We start from the raw sequence: 16,049 nt of genomic DNA, 5'->3' as shown, positions 1-16,049 counted from the left end.
GATCAGCTACAAATACGTGTGTTCGTTTTAATGTCAAACTCAAGGTTTTGCAGTTCTTTTGTTAAATCGTCCAAAGAATGACAGTTACGAAAATAAAAGTAAATTAGTAATATGACATCTTCGTGCAGTTTGCCTCCTCTCCCTGCCATCCACCAGCATCAGCATTACGCTCTTTCGCAGAGATTAGTAATGACATAATATATGGAGACCTCTAATTTAAATTATTCTGGCCTAAACACTCGATAAAGTTCGGGAAACTTCGTTAAAGTTATAAGCCTTAACATTGCCTTTACGGTTTATTCAATATTTAACATGATTACTTTAATTTACTTGCCGTTAGATGGGTAATTTTTCCTATTTGATACAACTGCCTCGAAGGTTAGCAACGACGCAAGACCAAACCACGCTTATTTCTATACTACCAAGATTTAGAGAAAGATAGGCCTACTTATCATATAGATACAGTAGAGCGTCGATAAGTGGAACCAATTGGGGACTGGGGTCCTTCCAGTTAATGATTTGTTCCAGTTTCCGACTTTGTACGAAAAAATACATTAAACTGTCCGATGTTCAAATTTTTCTCCGTTGCGTGTTGCTTCGTGTTGAATTTTCGTCGATTTTAAGCCTAACGAAAATTTTTATAATAATCATCGAGGCTATCGTATCGTTAAAAATTATTTCTGCATTTTGTACAAACAAAATAAATATATTAAAGAATATAAAAAACATGAAAATTATACTTTAGAAGTAAATTTAGTATCAAAAACATTCGATTCAGCACGACACAGTCCGACTGAAAATAGTTCCACTTTCCGGTCATTCCACTTACCGACGTTCCACTTTTCGACGCTCTACTGTACTTGAATGTTTATAGTTAGCATATCACCGTTAAAGGCCAGTGGCTTACAAGCATAATCAGCAATAAATTTATTGATTCTGCCATAGTTAGAATGGAGGGTACCCCGTAAAAGGACACACTACCGTATTCGAATCCAACGTGAAATTTGGATTTAATGTTTCAGACCTACGAGTACATTTGTGTATTTGATTTATTTTAATATCGGATGAAATTGTTTGGATGATTATTATATTATTTTTATTAATAGAGAATTTTAAACTTTATTCGATGTATAAATATATTGAGAAATATTTAAAATTTTAATTAATAAAAAAATTGTAATAAATATATGTATATTATACTAATTCTACCTGTGACCAAGAGAATTAATAAAATTTTCGTTGAAAAGTGCGAATTCAAATGCCATAACAAAATACTTAGTATATGAATGTTATTTTAGATAATGAATGTTATTTTAGATAATGAATGTTATATACTTTAAATATAAATAAATAGATATATAAAATAAATGAAAAATTTTATTAATTATAATGAAAATCAATTTTAGTCTGTAAGTCAAATACAGTATTAAATTTTATGAATATTTATTAATATGCGCGTTACTTACGCAAAATTTAATTTTACTTTTTAGAGAAAAACGATTTGTTTTGGTAGCGATAGAAAGCATTTCTAGAACCAGTTCACTATGTAAAATAAAGAAAACTTATCTATGCAATGTAATAATCGTTTATATATGCAAATTTAAGCATATAATAATATCGACGCATAATAATGGCAAGTTTTGACTGGTCTCAACGCGAGGTGACAGTGTTTTTGCTTACCCTGGGTGTATAAAAAATTCTCATCCCGTATATGTCGGCCCCGTTTCTCACCAACACTCCTCATTCTGGACGTGGGTATGGAAAAAACTCGAGTTGCTTAACTTTCCCGGAAATATTTGGTGACACCATCTATTATCATATTTTATTAAAAATAACATTTTTTATATTTTTAATTATTATAAAATGGCAAAAGAACTTAATTTTGAGGGTAGGGATGGATTTTATAAAAAAATATAAATGCTAATAACGAGTAAAATCGTCATTAAATTAGACCCTTTTTATTTCCTCATCCCTTGACTATTAACCACCAAAATTTAATAGCATCAATTCCCCTAATAAAAAAGCTCCCTGCAAACTTTCAGAAATTTTCGACAAAAAAGCACAGGAGTTATTAAGTTTCGAATAGAGTGAACAAAATTGTGCCCCCCACACACACACACACACACAAACACACAAACACACACACAAACATTCATACATACAGAAGAAACTCCCATTTTTTTCTCTCGGCGTTTTAAGGTGTTCTGAGTTCAATAATGTAAAAATCTTGGGAGGTCATATTTTGACCGGTCGCCATACTTTCCCTCTGTCATATATAACAGCCGGGAAAGTAATAGGTCTTTTTAGTGAATGAAGGGCGCAAAGAGTTTAAAAATGGAAAAGAAATTTTCTTTTTCTGTTGACAACTTTAGCCGTTTGCTTCACATGAAAATCGATCAATCCTTGAATGCATGATTGATATCGTGATTAATAGGACAGATGTACCGGTCACTGCTTAAACTTTACAGTATGATTTATATTATTTAAATGTATGTTGCAGTATAAGGTTTGAAACAGTAGGTTGTATACTATGAAACATACAGCTTCTTAAATTATATGGACTATAATAGAAGCCTAGATATCGTAGTTTAAGCATTGTGCGATGGAATTGACTTCAGATTACAGTATAATCCTATATTAAGTTAGAATTATTTGACGGCACAATGTATTAAAATAGCGAGGTTGAGGCCGAAGTTTTCAACGCGAAAACGTGTACGTCGGACGTTCAGCGCCGCTTTCCTGTAAGCCTAGACGTTTGACAATGGCGTTTGGAATGTCGAGCATGATTCCACTGACGTTCCAAAGGTCATTGTCAAACGTCTAGGCTTACAGGAAAGCGGCGCTGAACGTCCGACGTACACGTTTTCGCGTTGAAAACTTCGGCCTCAACCTCGCTAATAACTACTTACGTGAACGTCACGAATTTTTAGGTTTGTGAGCTATATTTTTTTATTTTCATGAAATTTGTTTCAGATTTTTCATGTTACATTAAATTAACTCAGACACGTTAAAAATGTTTTCTATATACTGTACACCATTTTTGTTATTTCAATACAGGAAGAATTAAAAAGTTTTGATTTGTATTAAAATTAATCGATATGCAATAATGCTGCAATTAGTATTTTATTTTTACATTAAAATCTTGCATAACAATAGCCTTTATTATACAGAGTAATAATTCACTGTAAAATTGAATATTTTAATAGTAAATTAATATGTTATTACATAACATTAATTTACTCTAAAAATATACAGTTTTACAGTGAATTATTACTCTGCATGTTATGTAATAACATATTAATTTATTATATTATTTTATTTTATTAATTTACTATGAAAATACACAATTTTACAGTGAATTATTACTCTACATGTTATGTAATAACATAATAATTTATTATATTATATTATTTTAACGTTGAGCATGACGTTCCAAACGCCATTGTCAAACTTCTAGGCTTACAGGAAGGCGGCGCTGAACGTCCGACGTACACGTTTTCGCGACGAAAACTAAAGCCGTAACCTCGCTATTATGCTTATTTTATTTCCACTAGGATCAGTTTAACAGTAATTCCACTCACTTGTTAAACTGAATTTTATTAAACCGAATTTTGTTAAGTAATGCTGGAAAAAACAGGAAATTTTCAAAATGGTTTTCCGGTTAACCAGTTTTCGACGAAACCAGTTTCAGTAAAATCCAGTTTTTAAATATTAGGCTAAGGATCTGTTCTTAGCCTAATATTCTTAATAATAGTCCTAAATCCAAGGCATTTTTGGACAAATCGATTAGCTGATCCGTTGTACACACGAAGCGGTTGTAATTCGATGTAGATGAAGTATAATTTCGGCACTAGTGTTTATCGGTATTTAGACAAAATGGATTCGGATGAATTTACAATTATTATAAAACAGCTGAAAAAATCGACGAATGTGGGAACATCTGTTATTACAGAATGTAAAATAACAAGCTTATTTTCCACTATATGTAGTGAAATAAAAACTAAGGATGCAAAATTTTTTACTTAAAATGTCAAAAAATTCATTTTATGAACTGTTAAATATTTTGAATGATAAAGTATCTAAGAAGCAAACAATAATGAGAAACGCTTCGACACACTAGATAAATACGGTGCCGAATCGTTAAAAAAAAAAAAAAAAAAAAAAAAAAGCTTTTTCCTATCATTAATATTGTACTAGTTGCTGAGTCTGATGCCAATTCGTCAAAAAATAAAAAAAATAAAGACTCCTGTGTCTTTAGCGTTAGATACCAAACCAGTTTCGAAAACACTTTGAATTCAGTGGAATTAATGTATTATTACTGTATTTCATTAATATTAATAAAATTTTAATATTTATTGTTATTCATAATAATTAATATTAGTAAAGTATTACAAGTGAATATTATCAATATGAACCAAGATTCACGAATGTTTTTTCTTTCCAAAATGGAGTCGATGTTTCTTCGAAGTTCGTAACACTAGAATCTAGTTATTTAACAAATAGCATTTGAAAACTATCGTTTTAAGATTAATTCTCACTGGTTTTCATGTTAGTTTTAATTCTACAATTTAAACGTGAGTGATAAGTAGCATTGTTTTAAAAAAGTCAAGGATGGTAAATTGATGCAGTATACAAATTGTAATGTTGCACTGATATTTTCTGGCAATACATCTTAAATTCAAGCATACTTTACTTCCAACTAAAAGTCAAAACATGCAAGTAAACGAAATTATATTGTAATAATGATACCGCTTTCATTCTCTGTTTGAAACCGTTTTTCGGTTTTTGCTAAAACCGCAACTTGTCGAAAACAAGTTTTGTTACCAGCATGGATTAAAAGTCATACTATTTAAGTGCAGTATGGATAAACCAAAAAAAATAAAAAAAAAATGCATTTTAATATGATTCTGTAATTCCTTTCATACCAAATATATATGGATATCGACATTGATTAATCAATTAAAAATCTAATTTAGTGAAGTGTTATTCCGGGATAAATGAGAAACGGGGATGATCAGGAAACAAAAATGTAATGAGAAACAGGAAAGAATAAACAGGTCGCTCAGAAAGTTATTCTTAAATTTAGACATTCTTACATTCAGATATTAAAAATTTATTCAAATTTTTTTTTAAGTACTAAATTAAATAAACTATTAAAATACGTCATTTTGATGAAACACTTGTAACTTTTGTAACTAATGTTATTTCACTATTTATATCATAATAAGTTATTGAATTCGAAAGGATTATTTGAAATAAAATAACTTCTAAAGAAATGCAAATTCAAAAATGGAATGTCTGACGATTCTGTTAAAATCGATGGTGCCGAATTAAACAATGATCGTCCCGATAACCTTGGCCTGATTTAAGGTTAAACAATCAATAACTTTTACTCATTAAAGATAAGAGAAAATTTAAATACGTTGTATGTAAAGATTTAAAGCTGTAAATTCAGTTCATCCTGTAAGGCATGGCTTCAATGACCTGAATGCATGTCCTGGGTCTGTAAACCAGATATTTATTTTAGTACTTCATTGTAATTGTGTTACTTTAATTTTATTTTTATTTGTAGGCTTTAATTTAATAAGAATTCAATAGTTATAGATGAAAACAATAACTTTATTTTTTCTTATTAATGTAAAACATTTAGCAAATATAAATATACTCAAACAATCCTAGAAGGTTTATGACTTGAGAAACTTAACTACTATTCCTGTTGTGTTTCTTTGGAACAACTGTTACAAAAATAATTGCAATGTTGTAAGCAGATGGATATCTTGCATTTTTCAATTATATTTCGTTTTTCTGTCTTCTGTCTTCACCTTTTATTTCCTGTATTTTTTATTGCCATTCCTGAAAATTTCCTTGCGTTTTTGCTATTGCTTTATATAAAAGTTTGTTATCTGCTACATTTTTCAACTCTTCTTTGATTAATTTAAATGAACATTTTTCAAAAAAATGTTTCTTTTTAAGTTAAGTTTGCGTTTCTTTGTGGTTTTTATCTATAAATTACTAAGGAGGAAATTGATGCTAGTGATATTTACATAGCCATATATACTTCTAATACAACCATTAGTCGTTTATGATATTTCTGGCTACATTATAGGTACTACAGAGCTGGTCTGTGTTATCCACCCAACAAAAGTAGTTAAAACGCTAAGCAAAATGGCGCTCACTAAGCTTAACTCAATAATGCATGACTTGGGTCATCTCAAAAGCAATTTTTCATAGCAACTCATTTTTACGTAAACACAGATATTTAAATTCTTAGAAACAGAAAGGTTTTAGAAATTTCATTCAACCAATTAAAAAAATTATAAAAATTTCAAGCGAAGTAGTTATGTGTAGATCTGACATCCAGGCCATGCATTCCAGACTTAAATATGAACCAAATCTCTTTTTAAACAATTAATTTTTTGGCAGTTTTCGTTTACGAGAACGTTTATTACCGAAAAATCACTATATTTTTAAATGATAAGTATAGATATAACACCTGCGCGGATAATACATCGTGACGAACTGCTTCCTAAAGTCGTACATCGCACTTCCTGTTTCTGCTCGACAGTGAAAGGAAATGATAGAAGCTAAAATATCCTAAAAGATAATTATCATTTAAAAATAATCGCCACTTACTAATTCTGAACGATGAAAAATAACATTACAACATTATGCGAGAAGCGTAGTAACAGCGTTTTGCTACGCGTCATCTCAATATGCTTGCTCCAAATGAAAACTGACGCTCGTTTTTCGGCAATTTTCGTTCGAATATTTGAAATGGAATACTTTTACGCATAATCGGATTCACTCTGAAACTTTGTAATTTGAATATTTTCCGAATCTTTAACCATTAAAAAGTTGTCTTTGGCTCGACTTCAAAATGAAATCAAGGTCATTGAAAATGATCATTATTATTGAATAGATTTCATATCAGTGACTTATTAGCCTTTATGATCGCAATCCATTCTTGAATATAATTAATATTTTAGACATAACTGAATCACAAAACGACTTTTGAAACTATTTGGTTGCGTTTTGTAGCAATAAAGCAAATTCTTATATACCGTAGTTGCAGTATTTGTTAAAATAATGTGTCATACGGAAGGTTAAATATACAATATTATAGAACTAATTTATTGATTTATTTTCTGCAAATGATTTTTACATTTGTATTTAGCAACAATATTTACTTTTATTTCGAAATAGTTAGTTAATATACTTCGCGATGGAGTATGGTAAGGAAAACTTTCAAAAAGCTACTGTATATACAGTAGAGCGTCGATAAGTGGAACCAATTGGGGACTGGGGTCCTTCCAGTTAATGATTTGTTCCAGTTTCCGACTTTGTACGAAAAAATACATTAAACTGTCCGATGTTCAAATTTTTCTCCGTTGCGTGTTGCTTCCTGTTGAATTTTCGTCGATTTTAAGCCTAACGAAAATTTTTATAATAATCATCGAGGCTATCGTATCGTTAAAAATTATTTCTGCATTTTGTACAAACAAAATAAATATATTAAAGAATATAAAAAACATGAAAATTATACTTTAGAAGTAAATTTAGTATCAAAAACATTCGATTCAGCACGACACAGTCCGACTAAAAATCGTTCCACTTTCCGACCATTCCACTTACCGACGTTCCACTTACCGACGTTCCACTTATCGACGCTCTACTGTACTGGTTTAATATTACTGTTGTAAATAAATTTTAAAATTATTTTGATATTTATATAGCGTCATCGTGATTTTATATTTTATTTTTCTTTGTTTTGGATGATAATTATAAAATTCTAATTTTCTTTTATGAATATGTTTGTGAGTGTATTTTCATCATTCGCATTATTATTAATTCCATTCATCTTGTTTATATTTTTGTAAACTTAAACTAATTTCTTTATTATATTTTAGTGTTTTTTATTCTGTTTTTATTGTTTTTTCTTCAGATCAGTTGTTATTTTTATCTGCGTATCTTATTAGCATTTCTTCGTTTTGTTGCTTCTACTGATTTTCAGAAGTAGCCAGTCGGTTGGACGAGGCGGTAAAGACTGCTGCTTATGGCCGAATCTGGGCGTATATTCCCAGTAAATTTTTATGAAATATCCTCGTCTGGTGAGCACAATAATGTTAACGTAAAAATAACATATTTATGTATTAGCATTATTATGCTTGATACCTGTGATGTCTGATGATGATTGTGACGAACCTCTTGAAAATGCTGTAAATCCGAATTACATAAAAATCAAATGGACGTTTTAGTTCCCTAGTGTATTGGACTGTCTCGGTTACCATAGAGTTGCTTATATATAGTTATTTATGTAACAGAATAAATTATTTTTCGATTATCAGAAACGATCAATATCAAGTAGAGGTAGTTCATTACGTCCTTGGGCCTGTAACTTCATTATGATTTAATGTTAACTGAAATTATTTTGTGCAAAAATTGAAATAATGAAAAAGAATCTTTTAATTGGAAAAAAGCAGCGTAAAGAATTTAAATATTAGATATTAAATATCATAAATATTACGTTTTATTTATTTTTTCAGTACAGATCTAGATCAAAATAGATAGATCCATACTTTTCTCAAATAAAAAGTAATAATTTGAAAAATTTCGTAAGCAAAACAACTACACGGAAAGGTATTGATTTTCTCGCATAATTTTTAGCTTACAAAATTGTTAGCAACAAAACACTATTAAGTATTTGGAACATAGATCAGTCGTTTAATTGGAGATTCAGTTCGAAATAAGTTTTTAGAAATATTAAGACTGGCGAGTAAATTTATATGAATTTAAATCGAGACAAAACAGTATGCTTTAATGTATTGAAATATAATGACGTATGTTCGTTTGTTCCGATCTGGCATATTCTTAGATACAAAATCACTATTCTGTTTTAATGACTTGACGTTTTACGACGACGTCATATTAAGTTACAAAGAGAAGTTTCACAGTAGAGAAAGAGTAACTTTTGAAGTTAATGAGCATTCAATAATAAGAATCGCTTTAATTAAGTACTCGGCAGCTTTTGAAGATATTTATTGTAACACAATAACACAGATTGACAATCGTTTTTCACATACAGTATCTGAAAAACGTTTATCGTCTTCTAGTTTTTATGCGCTCCTCCTTGATGTAACAAGTTCTTAAATAAAGTAAGGTTCTCGTGAACATTTTTTAGAATATTTTGAAAATTTATTTACAAACTATGATAGAATTCAGACAAACGTATAAATATTACGGTAGACACAAAAATTGAGGAATTAATATTTTAGAACTACAGTTATTCCAAATAATTATAAGCATTTGTGTGTAATAAATTTATCAATAAAATTAACTGAAATTTTAGATTGAAATGCACTATATGATTAAACAATTGAAATATATATTTTTAAATGTCATTATCTTATGAATATTTATATATAACAGGCCTATTCATATCAATAAATATATATACATTGTTATGAATAGGTCTATATATACGGTATACACATAACTTACATGGTAAAATGCAGCTCACTACATAGGATTAGTGATTTAACTTAAGATTTAATTGAGTTTAAATCTAAGAATGAAAATGTAAACAAAGATCATTTTTCGCTTGCTATTTTTTCATAATATTGTTTATCGTGCTTAATGAGTCAATAAAGTATAATTATTAATTTATCATTACTGTTCGCGAGAAATAGGGGTCTAAAATGTTTTAATATATGTATATATTTAGAGAGAGAGTTGTGGCCGGACTCGGGCATTTACGTATACCCAATTATGTACTTCTATTTTTAAACACATGTTAATGTATGCATGGCAGAAGACAGAATATGTGACAGAAGAGAACATTACAAGTTTTTCTAATATTATCCATGTAAATTTTACATTTCCCGAAACAAAGTGTTCATTAGAAGATCGATAGAAATGCCTTCATTTCATTGCTCATTGTAAACAATTAGTCTTAAAAATATTGCATTTTTCCTTACATTTACATTAAACCATAAAAAGCAAAAACATCGAGCAGAATCAATCCCTCGGTATTTCCAGTCTGGCCACAATATGGCCACTGCTATATTTATATGAATTAGAACATTTTAGAACCCTATTTCTTGCGATTGGCTGACCTGACAGAAAAAGGAAAAATATGGGTATTCTTATTTTTCCCCTATATCGAATGATAAATATATTTTTAAATGTAGGACTGACACGAGAAAACCCTTCCTTATAAGATATAAGTCCTATTGAGTTAGACTTCTTACTTATTGGTGAATTTACAAAGAGGAAAAAATAATTCGTTTTATTGCTTTAATGTCAAAAATTTAAATTACTTTCCAGAACAGAATTAAATTAATACAAAAATGCTTTTGTATTTAATTAATTAAAAAATAAATTAAACTATTAATAATTTAATTCAATTTTAATTGCAAATTATGTAAGTTATTTTTCTATTTAGAAATATAATTGTAATTTTGAACATTTAAAATGAAATTTTAATTTTTTTAATACACAATGTAGATATGAATTTTAGCTTTTCAAAATTTTGATCCTTTAAAAATTTGATTATTATTGACATCAGAGCTTAGAGAAAAAAAGATAGTGTTCATACCAGTCTCAAATAAGTTTCTAAAATACTTTTATGTGTTTTTTTTACATAAAAGTTATAAATTTTGGCGCTCTTGTGTGTTCTAGACCAGTGTTTCTCAAACTTTTTGGACCGCGACCCCCCTTCTGCACTTAAAAATTTCAAAGGACCCCGAAGAATAAGTATGTGTCGAAAAACATCCCGGAGGGAGGGGGTTAGGCTCGTATTTAAGTATTTATATTATTTTTATTATTTATACGTGCAATTTATTTAAGTAAAAATTATTTTATATATTTTTTATTTCTATTATTTCTAAACATGAATCCATAGTAAATTTATAAAATATTTGAAAAAATTGATCTGGCATCAGTTTTTCAGCGACCCCGCAAATATTTTTCACGACCCCCACTTTGAGAATCACTGTTCTACACAGGGCCGGATTATCGAATAGGCAAAGTAGACAAATGTCTAGGGCCCGTAATTCGGAGGGGCCCGGCTTCAGTGCAGAAGATTTCTCTGTTTCAAAACGAGTTTAAAATTATTTAAGAAATTCGACAGGACAGAAAAGGCTGTATTTAAGAATTCCCACCAAGCTCCGCTCGACTAGCCATTACCTAAAAGAAAAAAAAAAAAAAAAAAGGTCAACAGCCACCCGTGCGTCAGAAGTGATGTACGCCACGAGATCTCTCGCACCACCTAGAAATATTCCTAGGGCCGGCTCTCGTGGTAGTACTGATGTATGGATGGGTATGATTTGTTTTCTAAATCTAAACTTATACGTCGCGACATCGCATATTCGATATAGCGTTCAAGTTGCTCGAGTGCGAAGATATTACAATTCAATAGTGTTTTATAAAAGAGTTAAAAAGGGTGACACTACGGTGTGACTTGGGGTGACACCACGATATCCGCACCGGGTGTCACCCATGCTAGCTACGCTAATGTCACATTATATAAGATTTGTTTAGAAGCAACTTATTTAAATGGGGCCCCAATTTAAATTTTGTCTAGGGCCCGCTAGAGGCTTAATCCGGCGCTGGTTCTACACCAAAATCAAATGTGTTGCTGAACTCTGTTTAGGCTTCTAGGTTTGATTGATATTTAAACACTTTGAATTTAACTCTATTAAACATCAATTCGTGAGGAAAAGTTAGAAATTTTTAAAATTAAACTATGGTTTTCGTTGAAAATGTCCAGAATAGTGCAACATGAAATTTAAGATGGATATACGTTGATATCAGAATTAACTACGATACGTTAATTACCAATTACAAAGTCTTCGATCTTATTTGTAGAATGTTTATACAGTATTTCATTTCAAACACAGTAACAATTTTATCCGAAATTTTAAACTCCTTTCCTATCTTAAATATCCTGTACTGGTGCAAGTATGCTGCATTTTAGAGGATATTGGCGCAGTTAGTCATGTGACAATACTAGGAGAAATGAGGTCGTGATGAATAAATACAATTTGGCAATGAGATGCTACTTACTATAAATGTTTCACCTGCTCTCGCTTGAGTTAATTTAGTTGTGTCCATCTCTCCTTTAATAAAACTGATGACTTGACGTCAAGTTACAAAGAAATACGTTTAAAAATAATGAACGTCTTTACTATTAACTATTTAAATTTACAGTTAATAATAACAAGAACTGTTTTTATTACTATTCGATAACTTTTAAAGGTACTGTATATTTATAAACTAGAATGCAGACAAACATGTTTTGTTTGTAACTCGGATTTATATTGTCGTGCCTATCACATTATATTTATTTTATTACTGGCATGTGATCATAAATTTCGATATTCAGTAATACAATATAGGTAAAAATAAATAAATAAATTCAAATATTAAGCATTAATTTATAATATACGCCTAACCGGTATCCTTAGAAAGTATCTTTCCTGCTGACTTCTCAAGTCTTGCTAGGCATCTTTTCGATAATTTACTGAATTTTCGTCACTGTCTCTGTGCATGTTTGTAGTATTGAATTTTGTTTGTCGATCGACCTTCAGATCCGGGAGTGATCTAATTGTCATCTCACGAAAGGACACACACTTATCGACCCTTTTATCGACCAACGTTACACTTACTGCTTGCTTGCTTATGCTTCATTGCTTCCTTATTTGGTTTGGCAAAACACCAAAGACGAATCCCTTCTACATCGTTATATTCTTTGGTGTAGTTCCAACATCCTGGTATTAAACAGCGTACACTTTAATTTAATTGAATGGTTTTTAACGTTTATATGAAATTATTCAAAAACCAATCTGTCGCGACAATTTATATAGAAGCTGCGAAATTTCGTCAGAACTGTCAGAAATTAAATAAGAAAAAATTATATGTTTAAATTAATTATGTACTTAGGAGAATGTAATTGGAAAATTTTCATTTTATAGTTCTAATGTAAAGTTAATTTTTTTAAAACTTTAATTTTCTTAATGCTCTTTATCGTTGTTGTTTTGAAACAAATTGAATGCATTGTCTTCAATTCTGTTTATCTGCAATTACTTTGAGTTATTTTAAAAAATAGTTAATCGATGAATGTTTTAGTTTAAATAGAAGTTCGGAGCAATTAGAAAAATAGCATAAATTAATAATGTTTAACGTAATTGAAAGTAAACAATAGAAATTTATAACAAATGACTTTATTGTTTAATATGAACTAAAATTATAATTAGTGATTTACCATAAAATTAAATTGATTTTTTATAAGAACGTTACAAATTTTATGTAATAACATTTTATTTATTTGTTTTTCTCTTTCAGGAGCATTTCTCATACCTTACGGCATTTGCCTTTTAGCTGGTGGAGCTCCCGTTTTCATGCTTGAGATTGCATTAGGACAGTATACGAGTCAAGGGGGGATAACTGTTTGGAACATCTGTCCTATTTTCAAAGGTAAAGTCGTTCTACAGAACGAGACTAAAAAGGAGTAAGATCTTTTATTAAATATGAATTGTCCAGTTTGCTAAATTACAGAACGAAAGTGCTTACATTTCTACAGAATATGTATGCAGGTTCGATATGTAATCAAATATGGTCCTAGGGTACTATATGTGACAATACAAGAATGTTATGTATTTTACAGTTTATCTTCTTTTTCAGGCATTGGTTTCGGAACAACCATCATCTGTTTCTTCCTCAATATATACTACATCGTCATCTTGAGTTGGGGATTACTCTACTTGTTTTACTCTTTCACTGATGTCCTTCCGTGGTCAACTTGCGGTAACCACTGGAACACCGAACACTGTTTGCGCGTCGAGGAAACTCGTAACATAACCGATGCCAATTTCACCAATATGGCCGTCAACATCACCGTTACCACTGTAGAAAGTAGCACCAGTAGAAAAGTGGATGCCGTTGCCGAATTTTGGGAGTAAGGATCGTTTGATATTTTGTGTCTGGCATGAACAGATGCAAATATCGATACTTATGTCTGAGTGATACTCCGACAATAACAACATTTCGATTATTATTATTTTTTTAATTTAATGATGCTATTAACTTTGCACGTAATAATTTTGCATTCGATAAATCCTCATAGTAACCGCTAATTCGTTTTAACGTACTTAGAATTAAATTTTAAGGGAAATACAAATTTAAAAACACATTCCAGTTAATAATTTTGTAATTATTGGAAGCTATACGATTAAATCATTGACCAATCATATAAAAAGAAAAAATATTTGAACAGATTTTAAAATGAGAATGTATGAAGAAAAGTCGTTTGTATCTGAATTTTGTATTAATTATTCATTTTCTGATAATAGGAAATGACAGTAGCGAATTCCACTTAAGTCAATCTTCGATTCTTTAGTCAAACGATCAATCAAATACCGCCAATGTCACCTTGAACAGAGCTTTGCGTGAAGCTTTCCATACAAAATCTATATTGCCTTTCGGAAACAGTAGCATTGACGTCAATCTTTATCTGATCGATATATTAAACCGAGAAATTTTTCTATCCTTTTTTCGCTGTAGATTGTAATTTATATGTTAGAAATTTTTGTTTTGGCATTCTACTTTTCATTTTCTTAAGTTTAATATTAATATCAATTTATTAAAAAATTAATATTATAGCTTACTTTAAATTTTAAAAAATATTGAATTTTAACTTAATGCCAGAATTATTCGATTTTAGAAGAATATAAGCTACAATAAAATCGCTTGGTTAAGGATATGAAAGCGATTTTCATTTTTACGTCTCTTTATTTGGTCCTATGAAAATCCTGTAAGACCAAGAAAAATATTAAGGATCACATGAAGAAAAAATCTTTTAAATATCATATTTTTATCTATAACAAACAATAAAAATATTTTTGTCAAAATGAACGCTTCGTAAAACTTTTTCTATAATATAAAGACTTTCAATTTGATATTTTTTCCAACTGCATATTTTATAACCAGTCGCATGTTAAAATGTCTTGTAATAATTTTAAAACTCCCGAAGTGTTTCCATTTTATATTCACCAAACCCTTGCTTCTCGTAAACTTTTACAGAAAAAAAAAATATATATATATATATGCCTATAATTTATTTTTAATCTCCTAAAGCTGGTCAAAATTATTTGGTGAAGGAGATAAACATATGTTGGAAATTAATGAACATTTTTTAAAATGTTTCGTTTTCTTCTTTGTATTTGAATGTTTATTCATTGTATTCGTAATGTTTGTTCAATTCATATTTATATTAGTTATTTATTTATTTATTTATATAGTGTTTAGACAACAAAAAGTCAGAATATTTTAACTAAATTTACTAGTGTCAATGTATTAAGTGTTAGGTCGTACCGTGCGACTGTGCATATTGGGCAGCAAGAGTTTTCCGTTTCCTAAAGTCTTTTGCGATAGAACATATATCTTTCAACTTAATTTTTTTAGAGGTTATCTTTGAATATGCTTCTCCAAGTTTTGTTTAGTCTTTCTTTTTCCACCTAGTGGTATCTATTGTAATAGTTAGGATGTACATAATAGATGATAGATGAGCACATCCTGTATCTTGTTATGTCTTTCAATCTTTTTGATCCCCAGCTTTGTAAATTTCATCGTTTGTAATGTGGTCGCGAAAACGGATTTTAAGATTTTCCGTAAAAATCACTGATGAAGCGTGTTTAATTTTTGTGTCATTTCCTTCGTGTTCCTCCAATTTCCGCTAGTCTAGGTTGCGCTGGTAGGCAATAATAAGATAGAATCATGCCTTTATTGCATATTTTAAAAATTCTCGAATGAAAAAATATTAGTGTAGTCTACGTCATATAATTAATATAATCTCTTGTAACGTAGGCTACTAATAGTATTTCTAATTGATTTTTTTCAAATAGATTCATTACATGATTTCGCTGATTTAAATAAACTATCTTCATTTTATTTTTTTCAATAACTTAGCTGTTCAGGCATGTTACATGGAATTTATCTTACACGATGGTCTAAAAAATATACTGTAACTGAATCGAGTGGTTGTAACTTATAAC

The 16,049-nt window shown here is 29.8% G+C and overlaps 1 protein-coding gene across 1 annotated transcript in view; it reads left to right on the top strand.

Annotated features, from left to right (window-relative positions):
- LOC136977469 (sodium- and chloride-dependent GABA transporter 2-like) overlaps window positions 1-16,049 on the top strand; it is an 87,753-nt gene that overhangs the window by 18,689 nt on the left and 53,015 nt on the right. The window contains exons 2-3 of the mRNA XM_067272963.1: window positions 13,342-13,473; window positions 13,681-13,954. Coding sequence (XP_067129064.1) covers window positions 13,342-13,473; window positions 13,681-13,954 — 406 coding nt within the window. The remainder of the gene's footprint in view (window positions 1-13,341; window positions 13,474-13,680; window positions 13,955-16,049) is intronic.

Source organism: Centruroides vittatus, unplaced genomic scaffold (genome assembly GCF_030686945.1).
Source record: "Centruroides vittatus isolate TY-2023 unplaced genomic scaffold, ASM3068694v2 contig_459, whole genome shotgun sequence".
NCBI lineage: Eukaryota > Metazoa > Arthropoda > Arachnida > Scorpiones > Buthidae > Centruroides > Centruroides vittatus.
This window is presented reverse-complemented; position numbering and strand designations above follow the sequence as displayed.